Source organism: Propithecus coquereli, unplaced genomic scaffold (assembly GCF_000956105.1).
Source record: "Propithecus coquereli isolate 6110/MARCELLA unplaced genomic scaffold, Pcoq_1.0 Scaffold477, whole genome shotgun sequence".
NCBI lineage: Eukaryota > Metazoa > Chordata > Mammalia > Primates > Indriidae > Propithecus > Propithecus coquereli.
Window position 1 is genome coordinate 691406 of NW_012150585.1, and position 18534 is coordinate 709939.

At 42.9% G+C, this 18534-nt stretch overlaps 2 protein-coding genes across 3 annotated transcripts; one reads left to right on the top strand and one right to left on the bottom strand.

Annotated features, from left to right (window-relative positions):
* Positions 1-4596: 4596 nt before the first annotated feature.
* On the bottom strand, positions 4597-7285 carry CD3D (CD3d molecule, delta (CD3-TCR complex)). Of its 2 annotated transcripts, none has more exons than XM_012655448.1 (5): positions 7092-7285; positions 5881-6099; positions 5295-5426; positions 4965-5008; positions 4597-4746 (listed from the first exon to the last, which is right to left on the bottom strand). In XM_012655448.1, exons 1-5 carry the CDS (start codon positions 7144-7146, stop codon positions 4684-4686), a joined length of 513 nt encoding a protein of 170 aa, XP_012510902.1. In that variant the 5' UTR covers positions 7147-7285; the 3' UTR covers positions 4597-4683. The 2 variants fall into 2 exon arrangements, with proteins under 2 accessions (XP_012510902.1, XP_012510903.1); XM_012655449.1 differs by having other exon boundaries at positions 4598-4746; positions 4965-5005; positions 7092-7273.
* Positions 7286-8588: 1303 nt separating this feature from the next.
* CD3G (CD3g molecule, gamma (CD3-TCR complex)) lies at positions 8589-15370 on the top strand. Its single transcript, XM_012655403.1, has 7 exons — positions 8589-8697; positions 11521-11544; positions 12516-12743; positions 13314-13445; positions 14071-14114; positions 14518-14601; positions 15219-15370. Exons 1-6 carry the CDS (start codon positions 8643-8645, stop codon positions 14581-14583), a joined length of 549 nt encoding a protein of 182 aa, XP_012510857.1. The 5' UTR covers positions 8589-8642; the 3' UTR covers positions 14584-14601; positions 15219-15370.
* Positions 15371-18534: the final 3164 nt, after the last annotated feature.

An 18534-nucleotide genomic window follows, 5' to 3' on the forward strand; every position in this document is an offset into this window, starting at 1 on the left:
ATACTCAAGTCCCTTATAGAAAACAGTGTTCCTTTATTTTTCTCCACCTCTCAGAGATCACTTTCCATTGTTGTCTGGTGTCCAAGTCTTAAAAATTATTGTTTTTTACCTACTTTGTCTCATGTTTTAGTTGGGCAAGGTCACACAGGGTCAAGGGAAAGCTTATTTTAGCACACCAGAGACGTGAGCATGTGGTGGACAGGAAAGGTCATGTTGAAAGGATAGTTTGCACATAACCTACATACATTTTCCTGTATGCTTTAAATCATCTCTAGATTACTTATAATACCTAATACATGGCTGGGAGCAGTGGCTCACACCTGTAACCCTAGCACTCAGAGAGGCCAAGGCGGGTGGATTGTTTGAGCTCAGGGGTTCGAGACCAGCCTGAATAAGAGCGAGACCCCGTCTCTACTAAAAATAGAAAGAAATTAGCTGGACAACTAAAAATATATATATACAGAAAAAATTAGCCAGGCATGGTGGCACATGCCTGTAGTCCCAGCTACTTGGGAGGCTGAGGCAGAAGGATCACTTGAGCCCAGGAGTTTGAGGTTGCTGCGAGCTAGGCTGACACCACGACACTCTAGCCCGGGCAACAGAGTAAGACTCTGTCTCAAAAAAAAAGAAAAAAAAATACCTAATACAATGTAAATGCTATGTAAATTGTTGTACTAAATTGTTTAGGGAATAATGACGAGAAAAAATCTGTACATGTTCAGTACAGATGCAGTTATCTATTTTTTTTCCAATATTTTTGATCTGTAGTTTGGTTCTATTTCTCTGGAAAACCTTAATAAATCCTGATATCAAAGCCATCCAAAGGCATTACAAGAAAAGAAAACTATAGACAAAGTCCTCTATAACAGATACAAAAATTCTTAACAAAATTTTAACAAATTTAATCCAATAGCATATAAAAAGAATAATACATAACAACTAGAGTTTTTTCAGGAATGCAAGGTTGGTTTAACAGATCATGCCTCAATTTAATTTACCATATTAACAGATTAAAAAAGTAAAATCATATTATCACCTCAATGGATGCAGAAGAAGCTCTTGGCAATACCCAACATCTGTTTTTGATAAAAATTCTCAGCAAACTAGAAAGAGAAGAGAACTTCCCCAACCTGTTAACTGACATCTAAGAAAAACCTATAGCTAATATTACCCATAAAGATGAAAGAAAATGCTTTCCTCCTAAGATCATGAACAAGGCAAGAATGTTCTCCACTTCTATTCAACATTGTACTAGAGGTACTAGGCAGTCCAACAAGCCAAGAAACAGAAACGAATACGAAAGTAAAAGATGAAACTGTTTTGTTCACAGATAATATGATTGTCTATGTAGTATGCCCAATGTTTGGCAGCTACTAGAATTAATAAGTGAGTTTAGTAAGTTTTCAGGGTACAAGATCAATATACAAAAATTCGTTGTATTTTTATATACTAGCAACGAACAATTGGAAATTAAATTTTTTAAATACCATATACAATAGCATCAAAATATTAAATACTTAGGGAGAAATATGATAAAAAATATATCCAAGGATTGGAAGACTGATATTGTTAACATGCTAGTTTTCAATTGATCTATAAATTCAATGCAATCCTGATCAAAATCCCAGCAGGCGTTTTTGTAGTAACTGAGAAGCCAATTCAAATGGGAATGCAAAGGACCTAACATAGCCAAAACAACTTTCTTTAAAACTTGCATCCCAGCTATTCCACTCTGAGTATTTATCCAATAGAAATGAAAGTATATATTCACACAATGACTGATATATGAATGTTCATAGCAGCTTTATTTGTAAGAGCCAAAACCACAAAACAACCCAAAAGACTATCAACAGGTGAAAGGATAAATGAAATGTGGTATATCCATGCAAAAGAATACTACAGGACAATAAAAAGGAATGAACTATGGGTACATGCTACAAGGTGGATGAATCTCAAAATAATTATGGTGAGTGTAGGAAGCTAGACCAAAAAGATTGCATATATTATTTCATTTATATAAAACTCTGGAAAAATGAAAACTAATCTATAGTGACAGCAGATCAGTGGTTGCGTGGGGCGGGGGGAATAAGGAAGAGAAGGATCTTTTCGGGGTGTTGGAAAGGCTCTTTATTTTCATTGTGGTGATGTTTCACCAGTAGATACATATGTCAAAACTTACCACATTTTGTATTTTCAATATGTGCGGTTTATTCATGTCAGTTTTCCTTAATAAAGGTGCAGTTTTGGGGGGGTTGTTTGTTTGTTGGAAACAGGGTCTTACTCTGTTGCCCAAGTATGAGGGCAGTGGCATCATCATAGCTCACTGCAACCTCAATCTCCTGGGCTCAAGCAATCCTCCTGCCTCAGCCTCCTAAGTAGCTGGGACTGCAGGTGCGCACCACCACATCGGGCTAACTTTTCTATTTTTTGTAGAGATGGGGGTCTCGTGATGTTGCCTAGGTTGGTCTTGAACTCCTGGCCTTAAGCAATCCTCCCACCTCAGCCTCCCAAAGTGCTAGGATCACAGGTGTGAGCCACCGTGCCCAGCCGATAAAGCTGTTTTTTAAAAGCACCAAAACAAAGAACAAGACAGGACACAAGTTTCCAGAAGGGCTCAGATCGAAAACAATGTTTCTCGACTTTGGCGTCATATCACAATCGCCTTAGGCAGTTTTAAAAGTCCTGATGCTCAAGCTGCACCCCAGATCCATAAAATCAGAATCTCTGGGGGTGGCACCCAGGCACCAGTTTTGGGTTGTTTTGCGGGGGTGCTGACAGGGTCTCGCTATGTTGATTAGGCCGGAGTGCAGTGGCTATTCACAGGCACGATCATAGTGCACTGAGGCCTCAAACTCCTGGCCTCAAGCCATCCTCCCACCTCAGCCTCCTGAGTAGCTGTAACTACAGATGCTTGCCACTGCACCCACCTGACACTGGTATTTTTAAATCTCCCTAGGAGATTCTGAAGTGCAGCCAACGCTGAGAACTGGTGAGAGGGGGACAAGAGAGAATATGAGGAGTACAAGGTATTAAGAAGTGTGCAGGGTATGGGAAGGATCCAAAGCATTGGTGAGATACAGGCCGGGGAAGGGATGCCCAGGGTAAAGGGATCCGGGGAGAAAGCAGGGACTTGGGTTAGGAGGACTACCACGGTAAGGATGGAAAGGGTAGGAATAAATGACGCATGTGCAAACTGGAAGTTCATTCTGTCTCTCATGAAATTAGAGTCTGCGTGCATCTTGAGGAGATGGTGAGCAGAATCACCCTGATCTTTGGCTATGTGGTTGTTCATTCCTTTCTCCTTTGGGAATCCTGGTCTAGGAAACTCCCAATGTCATTAAACTCTCCTGAAGCTCTTTAAATTATTTGTGAAATCTGAGAACAAAAAGAGGGATTCAGCCGGTGCGTTGGCTCACACCTGTAATCCTAGCACTCTCGGAGGCTGAGACAGTGGGATCTCTTGAGCTCAGGAGTTCGAGACCAGCCTGAGCAAGAGTGAGACCGCATCTCCTCTAAAAACAGAAAAAGTAGCCAGGTGTACTGGCGCACACCTGTAGTCCCAGCTCTTTGGGAGACTGAGGCAGGAGGATTGCTTGAGCCCAGGAGTTTGAGGTTGCTGAGAGCTACAATGATGCCACTGTACTCTACTCAAGGCAACAGAGTGAGACTCTGTCTCAAATAAAAATAAAAAAATGAAAATAAAAAAAAAAACAAGGGAGGGGTTCCCAGCCCTGGGATCCAGGAACCATCACAGAGGACACAAGAAAGTAAGTGCCCTCAATTCTTCTAAACCAGAGACTCTCAATTTCAGCTGCTTCAGAATCACTCAGGGACCCCATCTCTAGAATGGAACCTAAGTATCTATATTTTTGATACATCCCCCAGGCTCCCAAAGTTTCAGAACCACCACTAACACACTGGCTGACGAAGACACCTATTAAAAATTTCCCAAGCCCCGACCCGATCTCAAACTCTAGCTTTCCAAGTAGATGGAGAGGGATAATGTGTTTTAACGGATGAAGGGATTCTGATCCCAGTTTATCATGCATAAGGCAGGAGCAAGCCAGGGACAGCTCCTGGGGAAAGGAAAATCAATTGGCACCTTTGATACACTGGTGGCAACTGCTCACCGGGGCCATAAATCTAAGGCCAGTCCCTTTGCAGCACTGGGACTTTGTCACACACACACACACACTCTGAGTCTTGGTGAGAAGTGAGTCCCAGGTACCTTGATGTTGCCACCACTTCCGCTCATGACATCATGGAAACTTCTATGTGGCTGGGCTCCTGAACACAGCAGCCTGCCTGTGACTGTGGTGAGGCAGCGCAAACCCTGGAAGCTTTGTGATAGGTGACTGGAGTCAACAAGTAGCCATAGGAGTGTGGTGGGGAGAACCCTTTCCCCAGGGAGCCCACTGAGCTAGAAACACCAGAGGGCCAGGGTGTGGTGGGAGACGGCCCATCACACCATCCGTGTGGGGCAGAGGAAGGGAAGAGATGAAGAAAGGACATAGGTGGGCAGGGAGGGCAAGGTCCCAGCCAAGTCAGGACAACTGCCATCCTTTGCCCAGCAGGCTTGCAAAGTCCAGGCACCTGCTGAGTGAAAGAGGATTTCTTTATTGGCTGAGCAAACAGGGGAGGTACAATTGATAACTGATGTTTCTAGATCCACCAGTCCCAGGTTCACTTGTTCCGCCAGTTTCCTCCAAGATGGCTGTATTGAACATCCTCCCGATCTCGAAGGGGCTAAGAGAGGAGAGGGAGGATTGGTCAGAAGGCAGGGGCAGAACCCTCCTGGGAAAGACCCAGCAGGCCCCGGGATGAGTGCTCACGCCTCACCTCTCCAGTCACCCCCAGCCAGGAATGCCCCACCAAGACCCTTCACACATGTGCAGCTCACACTGTCAGCCTCTGTCTCCACTCACTCCTTTTCTCATTCATGCCTCCTTCCCCTCAGGACTCACCTGATAGACCTGGTCATTCCTTAACAGAGCTTGAACGTCAGCTGCTAGAAAAACCAGAGAAAGAGAGTCATCAACAGTCTAGGAGAATGCGACGGTGAGACACCACAAACACTACAGGGGGACTGCGGCTGGTCACACCCTCTCACACCCTCAGAAATCTGCATGAGCAGTGTGTGCACACAAACTCTTCTAACAAGCAGAATTTGTTGTAGGAGTCCTTAGTAGATTGCAAAAGTGACTCCCAGATGAGACTGAACCTACCACCAGCCCCATTCCTTAGCTGGCGCTTGAGCTCATTGGCACACACACACACTCTGCCCCTCCACTAACCCCCAGAGAGCCTTCCAGTTTCATGTCCAGCAAAGCAGTAGACTCCCAAAGCGAGGAGCAGGGTGGCAATGATGTCAGTGATGATCATGCCAGCCAGGGAGGCTGGGTCCAACTCCACACAGTTCTGGCACACTGTGGGGGAAGGGAGGAGAGAGGAGGGGTAGACAGCCTTTAAGATCAGGGAACCATCTCTGCCTTCTAGGGTAACCATAGGACCTCTCATGCCAAGACCCAAACTTCAGTAAGATCCTGGGAGAAAGGCCTTGTGATGGCTTTGCCACATCTACCTCCACCCTTCATCCCAAAGAATCCCCAAGGACAGCCAAGATGTAATCTCATCTTAGGGCAGTGGCAGTGTGCCAGACCCTCTCCCAACCAAGGCTGCAGTAACAAGGCCCCTACTTCTCTGTCCTGCTTAGTTAAGCTCTCTCTCCCACTGTGATACCCCCAAATCTAGCTTGTACCATTATGAGTGACTGCAGTTTGTTTAGAGAACAGATGGGTTCACCACAGCCCCTCTAGCCAGAAAGTTCTCACATCCAGAGGCCCCATCCATTCCAACCCAAAGGGTCCAGGAGGCACCTACTTCGAAAATAAATTTGCACAGAAGATACTTGGTTGGCACGTGTATCTGTCGCATTACACATATACATTCCTCGTGGGTCCAGGATGCGTTTTCCCAGGTCCAGCCTTTTGTTCTCTGACAAGAGTGTTCCCATCGTTCCCTCTACCCATGTGATGCTGGTATTGCAATCCAAAAACACTCTGTCCTCAATTTCCTCCACAGGTATCATGAAGGGGCTCACTAGAGGGGGAAAAAAAGACCACAATTGGAGACAGCTCTTGGGTCTGCACCAGGCCCCTTGTTCTGCTCAGGCTCATGCTTAAGAAAGATCACTTTCCTAGTCCAGTTTCCAGATCCATATAATTGCTTTGACAGTCTGAGAGCATCTCCACAGCCCATAGAGGCACTGGAATCTGTACCTCCAAACCCAGGGAACAGTGGAATCTACGTTCTCCCTGAACTTCACATTCAGTCACCAGTTTGGATACCAGAGCACCTTCTAGAAAACCCCAAAGTAGCTGCTCCTCATGTCTGCTTCAGAGGAGTATATGCATGTATTCTCAGGGAGACACATGTACATCAAATGCTTCCAATCCTGTAGTCATGTCTCCCTTGGGGATCTGTTTCCAGTGGAAATCCTGGTTGTCCCAGTACACTTGACTATTAAGTGATCATTGGACCCAGCTTGCTTGGGATTGAGGGGGTTCCTGGCACATGGGACTTCCAGTTTTAAAACTAAAACTGGCAAACTGGAGTTGAAATCCCACTATTTAATAACCTCCCAAATCTGTCCCCACTCCCTACTCAACCTAAAGTTAACTTTTCTCTTAAAGCACTACCCTAAGTGCTGCGGCATGGCTCCAAGGGTGATGTAATCTGGCCAAAGGACCAAGAGTCCCGATCCCAGAGGCCATCAGCCCTGGGAGGAACAGTGCGTGTTGCTCTGCTCCCATCCCGTCCCTAGATTCAGGCACACACACACTAAACCATATAGATCTCTGATCTAAGGCCTACGGAGAGAGGTTCAAGGCCAATACATACCCCTGGATAGAGTCATTCAGAGCCCAGAGCCTGCTTCCCAGACCCTGTGCTACATCCCAGCCCTGACCTTTGACACCCTAGGGTGCCTGGTGAATTGAAGCCAGCGTTAAGAAGCTCTTTCAAGTAGACCTCGCTCCCAGTGGTCATGTCTCTCCCAGGTCCCTTCCCCTGCCCACCTGGAGTAGCCTTACCTTGGGGGAGAAGGGCAGCCAGTATCAGACCAGCCAGAAACTTGCTGTGTTCCATCTCCCAGCAGAATTCATCCAGTACATAAAGCCAGGTCACCGAACTACCAGCCAGGGTGAGAGCTGCCCTCCCCCAACTGACTCACAGGCACCGGAAAAAGTAAAGAGTTGGGGAGGAACTAGAAGATGTCTGCTTCTCTACTCTCTGCCTTTGACGATGGGAGACTGTCAGGGTCAGGGTAGGGTAGGGGTTGGGTAGGAAGGAAGCAGGTGCAAATTGCTCTTTCTCTGAGCAGGGAGCTGGTGGAGAATATAGAAAAGTTTACCTGAACTTCAGAGCCGCTGTTAATGACATAACTACATTTACTCACCACCTAAAAACTCCCACCTTTCGAGGCCCCTTGAGAGAAGTTGTGAACCCCACAGCACAAACCAGACCAGCTAGGTTCATCCTGGAAGCTGGCCTTTCTCAGAACTGGGCAGCCTGGGACACCAGATAGAGCACCTTCTTGCCGGTGGGGGGGTGGGCTTTAGAGCCCCCCAGCCAGAGATTTGAATCCTGGATCCAACGCTGCCTACCTGCAGGGCCTGGGCCAAGTCATGAAATTTTTCAGAGTCTGATTCCCTTAGTATCATTATAAGGATTCGAACAAAATGTTTGCATGGTGGCTGCCACACTGTATGTGCTCAGTAAGACGTAGTTATTAATAACCATATAATTGACTCCCAGGCAGAATTGAGCCTCTGCAAGAGACAAATGAACATTTTTCCCCTGTGGCCTATGGAAATCTCAAAGTCTTCACATTGCCTCAGTTAGACTGTCATTTACCTGAGGACAAAGTCATGTCTCACTGCTGTATGTTGGGCCTGGTACATATTGGCAGCTCTGTAAATTGTTGACTCGATAACTGACTGGCTGGGGGACAAAGGGGCCTGAGATCCTAGACACTCAGTCCAGATCCTAGTTCCTGGAAATGTGCTGGCTTGTCTTCCTGGAAGTGTCCCACCTATTCCCTTCCAGGCAGGCACCTCTTTGATGATCTCAAAAGAACAGTGAAAAAGAATTCCTGAATCAGGACCTGGACTGAGGTGATTTTGCATTTGGAGCTTTAGTCCTAAGCACCTGAGAGTCCCACCTAAATTCATTAGTTATAGCAACAACAAACGGCCACAAGCAACAACTGACTGCAATCCTGGCAACAACGGGTGGCAGGGACATTTATCTCCCTCATGAAGAAGAGGGCCCTGGACCATCTCCCAGCCAGCATCCAAAGTAGTTCTGTGTGCAAGGCGAGTCTCTGAGTGCCAATCCAGCGCTCTCTCCCTCTCCCTCCCACCCTCCACTCCTTAACAGAAAAACAAGAGGCGTCTGCACCTGCAGCTCTGCTGAGGCCCCTGCTGCCCACACTTGCAGCAGAGGGTGGAGGCTCTGGGTTCTTGCCTTCTCGCAGGGGCCCCAGCCCAAAGGTGCTGGGTGGAGCCAGTCTCGCTGCCGCACAAGCCGCTGGCTGCTAAGGGCTGCTCCTCACTTCTGCAGAGGGAAGGACAGAGACTGACATGGAGCAGGGGAAGGGTCTGGCCGGCCTCATCCTAGCTATCATTCTTCTTCAAGGTAAGCGCCTGCAACCAGGAAAGGGGCCCAAGGGAAGAGGCCATCACCAGGGAGACAGGAATATTGGGATCCCTAACCTTGAGTCCGCCTCAGCTGTCATCTTAGAGTACAAAGAAGGAAGAGCAAAATGGAGTCTCTTGCTGTTCTCTGCTAGAGAAGAAGCAGTATCCAATGGGAGAAATGGGGTCCTTGTCTCTGAGAAATCAAAACAGAGCACTTAACTGGCTAGAGAGAGGACCCTGCTGCCGCCATCTTACATTTGAGCATAGCCCAAAGGGGCATAGGCCAGGAAACTGAAAGGAAAAGGTATGTGCTCCCTAATTCAGAGCCTGGCTTAGCAGTGGATCTATGAAACATTCATTCACTCAGTTGGTCAACTGGTCAACAATTATGTGTGAGATCCTAATATGTGATAGGCCAGGAGGATATAAAAATGAATAAAAAGCTTATGCTCTAAAGAGCTCATAGTGTAACTGCAGAGGTAAGTTTTAATATTGCTAGACTGAGTATAAGGTACAGTGGGGGGAACCTGTACAAATATTCAGTTAAAAATACCCAACAGGAAGCGGATGAACTAGGTTGATACCTGGAGTCTGGACACATTGGCAGAAGCTAAAACCACGAAAGTTGTTGAAATCATACTAGTACCATGTGTGATGTGAGGAAGACGGGGTTGAAGATGGAACTGTGAGGACATAAATGGAACTGTGTGGACATAAACTTTTAAGGGGCATTTAGAGAAAAAAAAATCCCAGGAAAGAGCTGTAATAATCAGTTGAGTGTGATACTATGGAAACCAAGGGAGTAGAGAGCTTCTAGAAGGAGAGAATTACCAAGAGTGTAAAATGTTAAAGAGAGTTCGCTAAATTAAGAATATATTTTAAAGTTTTTTGTTTGATATTTTATTATACTGCAAAAAAAAGAATATATTTAAAAGTTTAAATCTGTGGGCTTTGGCAATATAAAGGTCATGGGTGATTTAGAACAGTTTTGATGGGGTGGTGTGAGTGTAAACCAGTGGAAATGAGTAGAGATGAAGGTGAGGTGATAGGGAACAGCAAGTGTAGACTATTTTTTAAGGTAATTTGGATGAGAAGAGAGAAGAGATCGAGAAGGGGGAAGTAGAGTCCAAGAAGAAATGTTTTTGAGGGTGGGAGAAACTCGAGCACATTTCTAGGCTAACAGAGATAAGTAGAGCAAGGTCCTGGAGTTGATATTGGAAGGATGGAGTCAAGAATGGGGTCAAGAGCACCGAGGGGAAATGCAATGTTACCCTCTGAGACGAGGAGAAAAGACGTGCAGATGGCTCCAGCCACAGCTAGGCTTGTGAATGGAAAGAAAGGGCCCTAACGGCATCTGTGTTCTCAAAAAACTAAGCGGTAGGCAATACCTGAAACTCAGCTGGGTGATGGCCAAGTGAGAGACTTGAAGGGGACAGTGAGAATTTAGAATTATTTCTGAGGATGTGGGAGGAAGAGCCAGCTAAAGACAACAGAGGTTGAGGGGCAGGGCTGAAAGCCTGAGTGAGGCAGCTGGATGTACTGGAAAGAGCACTGGGCTGAGCAGCAGAAAACCTGAGCTCTGGGTCCCGCTAGGCCACCAGTGAGCTGTGTGAATTTGAGCAATGCCTCCTCCGTCTGGGAGTTCTCACATCAGCCAACCTAGAAATTTGGCTATTTGAGCTCTCAAATCCTCAAAGGAAACAGCACTCAGATATGCTAAATTAAAAGATGTCAGTGATCAGTCCAATCTCCTTTCCTATGGAATCTGAATTAGAATGAGGAGTCTCTTTGTCCTTCCATGGTGACCAGGTGATTGGGAAGAAGGGCTGGTGAGAAATCTGTTTAACTGTTTGTCTTGCTTTTTTTTTTCATCCACTCATTTATTCATTCATGCATTCATTCAGCAAATATAACTTCCATACCCTCTCCCTGTGGAATCAGAACATTTGGCCCTCCTAGTACGTTGATGTGTTCACCAACCAGGAAGCTCCACCAAGTTGTTTTTTTTTTTTCTTTTGGAGACAGAGTCTCACTCTGTTGCCCGGGCTAGAGTGCTGTGGCATCAGCCTAGCTCACAGCAACCTCAAACTCCTGGGCTCAAGCAATCCTTCTGCCTCAGCCTCCCGAGTGACTGGAATTACAGACATGCGCCACCATGCCTGGCTAATTTTTCTATATATTTTTAGTTGTCCAGCTAATTTCTTTTCTATTTTTAGTAGAGACGGGGTCTCGCTCTTGCTCAGGCTGATCTTGAACTCCTGAGCTCAAATGATCCACCCGCCTCAGCCTCCCAGAGTGCTAGGATTACAGGCGTGAGCCACCACACCCGGCCTCCACCAAGTTTTTATTGAGGCATCTTTACACAGTCACGATTGATTGAATCATTGGCCACTTGACTGAACTCAATTTCTAGCCCCTCCAGCTCCCAGGACTGATATCGCTGGTTTTTAAGTCCTAATCTTCTATCCATATGGTTGGTCCTGACCAGCACCATCTTGAGTCATCTCCTTAGTATAAACTCAGGTGTGGGCTAAGAGTCCATCACTAATAACAAAGGCATTCCCAACACTCATGAACTTCCAAGAGTTAAAAACTCTCTCCCAGGAAGCCAGGACAAAGACCAGACAAATTCTTTATCACAACTCAAATTCAATTTGGTGATTTAGGCTACGAGCCAGGAAAGTAGGTATAGTTATTGTCATTTCCATGGATTAGGATCTCTCTTGATCTTGGCCTCAAATGACCAGGGGAATACATTGGAGCATCCAAACAAGTTCATGCCTAGTTGATCTGATCCTCTATCTCTATTGTGTCTTTACAGGTACTGTGGCCCAGTCAAAAAAAGGTAGGAGAAATGGCTTCTTTCTATCCTCAAACTCTGAGAAAAGTCATGGAAATATGGCTTCCTACAACAGTAGTCCTGTAGGAGTGAACAGTTTAGAAAGAATGGGATGATGGGTGATAGCCGATGTCTCCATTGTCAACCAAATCAGTGGCCTGTCATGACCTGTTCTGGGCAGCCTTCCTGTCACTAAGCATTTAACTTCTGCTCCTCCCAGGAGAAACAGGACCCTTGGTAGCTAGACACGTCTCAAAGTGTGACCCACGAACCAGGAGCCCTGGCATCACCTGGGAGCATGTTAGCAATGCAGAATCTCCCTTCCCCAGAACTACTGAATAGAACCTGAATTCTTTTTTTCTTATTTTATTTCTTTTTGTATTTCAAAGTAAGCTGTTGTTTCATATAGTTTTGCCTATAGTTTCATTCCTTTTTCAAATTTCTTTTTCTTCAGCTATACTTTTTTTTTATCTTAGAACATGAAACACGGTAGATGCCAATAAATTGTTGGCATTATTGTTGTGAAACATTTGAACTTTTAAAACACTGCTGTTTTCTCATGGTGTCCCATTAACTGCTCCTAAAAAAGTTATATGTTTAAATTTTGATCTGTATCTTCAACAGACATGTAAACATATCAAGCTATATAAACAGCTCAGAGCAAAAGAAATGAAAAAAGCAAATCATTGGGAGCTTCCTTGTAGGAAAGTATTCTCAATTGAACTTCACAGATTTCATTTTTAAAAGGATGTCTGTGGTCTTGAACATGCCAATAAAAGTCATCTGAGGAGCAGTAGAAGGGCCAGCTCAAGCTGTGTAACCTTCTTCCAGAACCTGAAATTTTAACAAGATCCCTATGTGATTCATGTGTACATTAAAGTTTGAGAAACACTGCTCTAATGGTCTTCTGGTACCCCGAGGCAGGGAGAATTTTAGAGGCAAGATCCTTAACAGAACCATGGCTTTTCCCTTTGCAGAAAACAATCTGGTAAAGGTGGATGAAACTCAAGAAGATGATTCAGTACTTCTGACGTGCAACTTGGAGGAAAAGAATATCAAATGGTTTAAAGATGGAAAAATAATAAACTCTCTAAATGAAAGTAAAAATGTATGGAATCTAGGAAGTAGTACCAAGGACCCTCAAGGGATATATTGGTGTCAAGGATTAAAGGACACTTCAAAACCACTCCAAGTGTATTACAGAAGTATGTAATCCCCTTTGGTTTGTTTGTTGTGAAATTAAGCAGTACTTGCTGTTCTGGTGAGCCTACAGTCAGGGTGAAGGTGGAAATAGATGCTAAACAATGTTATAATATCCAGTTTTCTTAATCTCAGCTTGCCTCTTTTTAAATATTACAAAACAGTTCTCTTGGCTTCTTGAAAAAGCATAGCCAATCCTGTAAAGCCTTGTTTACCTTTGGGTAAATTCTAGGGATTAGAGCAATTCTGCAACTTCTATAAACTGAGGGGGGTGGGGTGAGAGGGTGATTACAAGGTGAGTGGCATTGAGGAGTGGAGAGCAGTGGAGCATGGAGGTGAGGGTCTAGTCTTCCTTCTGTTCCACCTAGCTCCTGGTAGTTAGACTACACGCACTCCTGGGGGATGGAGGAACATCAAGACGTGTTGAGTTCTTGTTCAAAGGGTCTTTCCTTGCCATGGGGAGGGAGGAGCCTGCTGTCCTAGACAGAGGCATTACTCTGATAGGCGGGAGAAAAAGATCCGGAAAGAACAACTTTCACACCCTGAAGGAGACTTGTCCCTCCTTTTCTCGACAGTGTGTCAGAACTGCATTGAGCTCAATGCAACCACCGTATCCGGCTTTATCTTTGCTGAAATCATCAGCATTTTCTTCCTCGCTGTTGGAGTCTACTTCATTGCTGGACAAGAGGGAGCTCGCCAGTCAAGAGGTAAAAGAAACTTCTTAGATGAGAGATGGGACCACCTGAGACCCTCAGTTTTCCTCCTACCAAAATAGATCCAATAAAAGGATCTGAGTTGGCATGTCTTGTTGATAGAGGCTGTCTGTTTCTGTGGGGCAGGAGAAAAAGGACACTTGATGTTATCACAGCATGTTTGCCTGTCTCAAGAGTCAGTTCCCTCTGATTGTGCTCTCTGTTTTTTAAAAATTCTTTGTTGAAGTAAAACCTACATGCAGAAAAGTGAATCACAAGCATACGGCTCAAATATTTTAGCAAAATAAACACATCCAGCACCCAATTTAAGAAAGTATATTACCAATGCCATAGAAACCCCTCTTGTGGTCACTTCGAGCCACTAACCATACCCAGAGTGAGCACTGTCCTGACTTCTAACAATAGGGAATGATTTTACTTAGTTTTGTTCTTTATGTAAATGGACTCATACAGTAAGTATTCTTCCATGTGGCTTCTTTCACTCAACAATATGTTTGTGAGATTTATTCAGACTCTTGTGTGTAGACGATTCTTACTATTTAGTATTCCATTATGTGAATATAACCCAATTTATTATCCATTCTACCCTGTGTGTGTGTTTTGTTTATTTTTTGTGCAGCTTCAGACAAGCAGACTCTGTTGCCCAATGACCAGCTCTATCAGGTAAGGGAATGAAGAATGAAAGAGACATTGCTGCAATTAGTGGGGGTAAAACTTTGGGATTGGGGGCAAGTTAGTTGGAAGATACTATGCAGATAAGGAACTGCTTATAGCATACCAGATGGTGGAATAGTTATCCCTTTGGGTAGAATAGATGAAATAAGGAAAAGGGTTGAGAGAGACTGTGGTCAGGATCTAGTGAGTAAAAGTTGAGGAAGACACTGAGAGGGACACACACAAAAAAAACTGTATACAGAGCCTCCATCTTCTTGTCCTCTTTCCAGCCCCAGGACCATGAAGCACCCACTCCAAAGCCTCACAAATAAAAAGCATTCAAGAAATATGTATAGAATTAATTAATATTGCATTGAAATAAATGGCCTTATAACTGTACCGTCCTTTCCAGCCCCTCAAGGATCGGGAAGATGACCAGTACAGCCACCTTCAAGGAAACCAACTGAGGAAGAAATGAGCTCAGGACTCAGAGGAGGTGGGTTCTTCAACACCAATTCTAAGAAAGTACCTTTGCATCACCTGCAACCACATTGTATAGATACACTATAATTTATTTCACCTGTCCTCACAAGACTGTTGGGGGGTGGGAGGTGGTTTTAGAGGCCCTTTTCTAAAAACACTGAGGTCAGTCAGTGCTGATTGTCTTGGCCTAAGAAAATATGAATGCTGTGCTTATCTGTAAATCCTCTTAGAACAGGGCGCCAAGCCACAGAGATGCTGAATATTAATCTTAACCTATCTATATTAGAGTTGCTCGATATCCACATCATTAACATTTTGGGCTAGTTAATTGTCTGTGAAGAGGGCTGTTCTGTGCATTGTAGGAGTTATAGGAGTGTCCCGGGCCTCTATCCACCAAATGCCTGTGGTATCCCCCGGTGTGACAACCTAAAATGTGTCCAGACATCCCCTCGGGCAAAATCACCCTTAGTGAGAAGAACCACCGACCTATATTAACCTTTCAATCAACCATTCAATCAATCAGAAGTTCTAACCCTTCATCAGTTTATCGGAAATTTCAGTTAGGAAGACAGGGCTGAAAGCATTATTTGATTTTCTGAACCAATTGCCATTTTTCTTTTTTCAATCCAGGTGCTCTCCTTCTATTCAGTTTTCAGAATCAAAGCAATACATTTTGGAGAGATCCTAGCAGAGAGATTTTCAGCCCTAAACTCAAGGTTCCCAGGGGTGACAAATGGGTAAGAAAGGCCATCAGAGCAAATTTGGGTTTTTCTCAAATAAAATAAAAATGAAAACAAAAACAAGTATGGTGTTTGAGAAGCGCCACCTATTGGGAAAAAATGTAAAAGAAAAATGAAAAGATCAAATAACCTCTATTTGAATAGAACTTTTTTTTTAGTTTTAATTTTTATTTAGTTTTTGTATAGGTCATAATTCACATGGCTCAAATATGCTGTGAAAGATCTCCCACCACCTCCATCCCCAGCCATACAGTTGCCTTCTCCAAAGACAAACTAGTTTCTATATATCTTTCTGGAGGTATTCTAGGCATATGTCAGCAAATTCTCAAGTACATATTATTCTCCCTTCTCCTATTTTTCAGACAAATGATATCATACCATACATCTTGTACTTTTCCCAATAAGACCTGAAGATTATTTCACACCATATAAAGAGCTCCTTATTTAATGCAATCACATTGTATAGATACACTATAATTTATTTCACCTGTCCTCTATTGATGGACATTTAAATTGGTTCTAATGCTTTGTTCTTACAACAATACTGCAATGACTAACATTGTATAAATATCATTTTAAAAAATAATTGCATTGAAGTATAATTTACATGCCATAAAAGTCATCCATCTTAAGTGATTCCACCCGTTCTCAGTAATTTTTAGTAAATTTGCCTGGCTGTACAACCATCACCATGATCTAGTTTTAGGATATTTCCATCATAAGCTTAAGATCCCTGATGCTACCTGTAGTCACTCCCTGTTCCCACTCTCAGCTCCAGGTAACCACTAATCTCTTTTCTGTCTCTAGATTTGCCTTTTCTGAGACAGAGTCTAGCTGTGTTGCCCGGGCTAGAGTGCCGTGGCGTCCTAGCTCACAGCAACCTCAAACTCCTGGGCTCAAGTGATCCTCCTGCCTCAGCCTCCCGAGTAGCTGGGACTACAGGCATGCGCCACCATGCCCGGCTAATTTTTTCTATATATTTTTTAATTTTAATTGTCCGATTAATTGCTTTCTATTTTTAGTAGAGACGGGGTCTCGCTCTTGCTCAGGCTGGTTTAGAACTTCTGAGCTCAAACAATCCGCCCGCCTCCGCCTCCCAGAGTGCTAGGATTACAGGCGTGAGCCACCGCGCCCGGCCCTAGATGTTATTCTTATATGTGCACTTATGTGTTGATCGTCACTGTTTTAATATAGCCATTTTATGGGTGTAAATGGTATCTTATTGTGATCTTCGTTTGCATTTCCCTAATGACTTGTAATGTTTCATGTGTTTATTAACCATTCATATACCTTTAGTGAAATATCTGTTCCAATATTTTGTCCATTTTTTAAGTGAGTTGTCTGTCTTCTTACTATTGAATAGCAAGAGTTCTTTATATATTTTGGGTACAAGTCCTTTGTTAGATATATGATTTGAAAATATTCTTTACCAGTCTGTGGTTGATGTTTTCATTTTCTTAATAGTCTCTTTTAAAGCACAAAAGTTTTGAATTTTGATGAAATACATTTAACCAGTTTTTCTTTTATATATTTTGCTTTTGGTGTCATGTTTAAGAAATCTTTGCCAAACCCACAGTCACAGAGATTTTTCTGCTATGTTTTCTTTTTATAGTTTTTAGAGCTCTATGGTTTTAGCTCTAACAATAAATGTCATTCTGAACATGCGTAAGACTATTTGTAACGAATATAAATAAATGGAATTCTTAGGCATTTGTATTTGTGCTTGTAATTTTATTAAATATTGCCAAATAGCATTTCATAGAAATTGTATTGATATATACTACCAATGACAATAAACGAAAGTGCCTTTCACTCATACATGTTCCATCAGTGTATTATCAAACTTTTGAACTGTGCCAATCTGATGGCATCTCGGTATAGTTTAAATTTATATTTTTCTTATTAAAAATTATAGTGAACCATGTGTTTTTCCTTCTCATGAAATATAGGCTCACATTTTTTATCTTTGTCTTATTGATTTGCACCAGCCCCTTACATATTTGAGAAAATAGATCTTTTGTGATATTAGTTGCAAGTATTTTTCCAATTTTGTTATGTGTTTTTTTTACTTTGCTTGTGGTTGGTTTTTCATGCATATTTTACAAATATTTTCATGTAGCAGAATTCACTGGTCTTTTATGGCCTCTAGGTTATGTTTCATATTTAGAAAGGTCTTCCTCCATTTTAAGATTATTCTTTTTGAAAAGTTCTCCCATGCATTCTTCTAGCGTTTTTATGGTTTTATTTTATACATTTAAAACTTTGGCCCATCTTGAATTAATTTCAGTGTAAAGCCTAACATATTGACCAACTTTTATCTATCAAGTTATTCCACAAATATTTATTAAATGGTTGATCTTGTGTCCATTCATTTGAAATGCAATGTTACCACTCCACTCTCACCAGATTGTAAGTCCCAGGAAGGGAAAGATTTGTATTTTTCCCTATGGTATCTTAAGCAACTAGAACAGTGGTAGGCAGGCACTCAAAGATAGCATAGTGCTTTTGTGTCTGTGTGTGTGTTAAAATGTACAAAACATAAAATTTACCATTTTAATCATTTTCTGTGTACTATTCAGTAGCATTAAGCTCATTCACACTGTTGTATAGCCACCACCACTGTCCATTTCCAGGACTTTTTCATCATCCTAAACAGAAACTTTAAACCCATTAAACAATAACTCCCCATCCAGCCCTCTTCCAAACCCCTGCTAACATCTATTATACTCTCTGTCTCTAGGAATTTGCCTATTCTAGGTACCACATATAAGTGGAATCGTATAGTATTTGTCCCTTTGTGTCTGGCTTATTTCACTTAGCATAATGTTTTCAAGGTTCATCCATGTTGTAGCAAGTATCAGAACTTCATTCCTTTTTAAGGCTGTATCTATATACCATATTTTGTTTGTCCATTTATCTGTTGATAGACATTCTGGGTTGTTTCTACCTTTCGGCTATTATGAATAATGCTGCTGTGAACATTGTTATACAAACATCTGTTTGAGTTCCTGCTTTCAGTTCTCATGGGCATCTATCTCAAAGTGGAACTGCTGGATCATATGGTTTTGTACCACACTGAACTTTTTGAGGAGCTACCAAACTGTTTTTCCAAGTAATCTGCACAATTTTACATTTCCATCAGCAATGCATAAGGGTTCCAATTTGTCCACATCCTCACCAACAATTATTTTCCCTTTTTTTGATAA

What these genes read in the sequence shown, in the direction of transcription:
- CD3D (XM_012655448.1), bottom strand. Translation starts at nt 7,146, where the DNA reads ATGGAACACAGCAAGTTTCTGGCTGGTCTGATACTGGCTGCCCTTCTC. An exon ending in GGCTGCCCTTCTCCCCCAAG is followed by an intron (nt 6,100 to 7,091) that starts GTAAGGCTACTC and finishes TTCCCCCTCTAG; the next exon opens with TGAGCCCCTTCATGATACCT. An exon ending in AACTGGAAGGCTCTCTGGGG is followed by an intron (nt 5,009 to 5,294) that starts GTTAGTGGAGGG and finishes TGGTTTTTCTAG; the next exon opens with CAGCTGACGTTCAAGCTCTG.
- CD3G (XM_012655403.1), top strand. Translation starts at nt 8,643, where the DNA reads ATGGAGCAGGGGAAGGGTCTGGCCGGCCTCATCCTAGCTATCATTCTT. An exon ending in AGCTATCATTCTTCTTCAAG is followed by an intron (nt 8,698 to 11,520) that starts GTAAGCGCCTGC and finishes GTGTCTTTACAG; the next exon opens with GTACTGTGGCCCAGTCAAAA. An exon ending in ACTCCAAGTGTATTACAGAA is followed by an intron (nt 12,744 to 13,313) that starts GTATGTAATCCC and finishes TTTTCTCGACAG; the next exon opens with TGTGTCAGAACTGCATTGAG.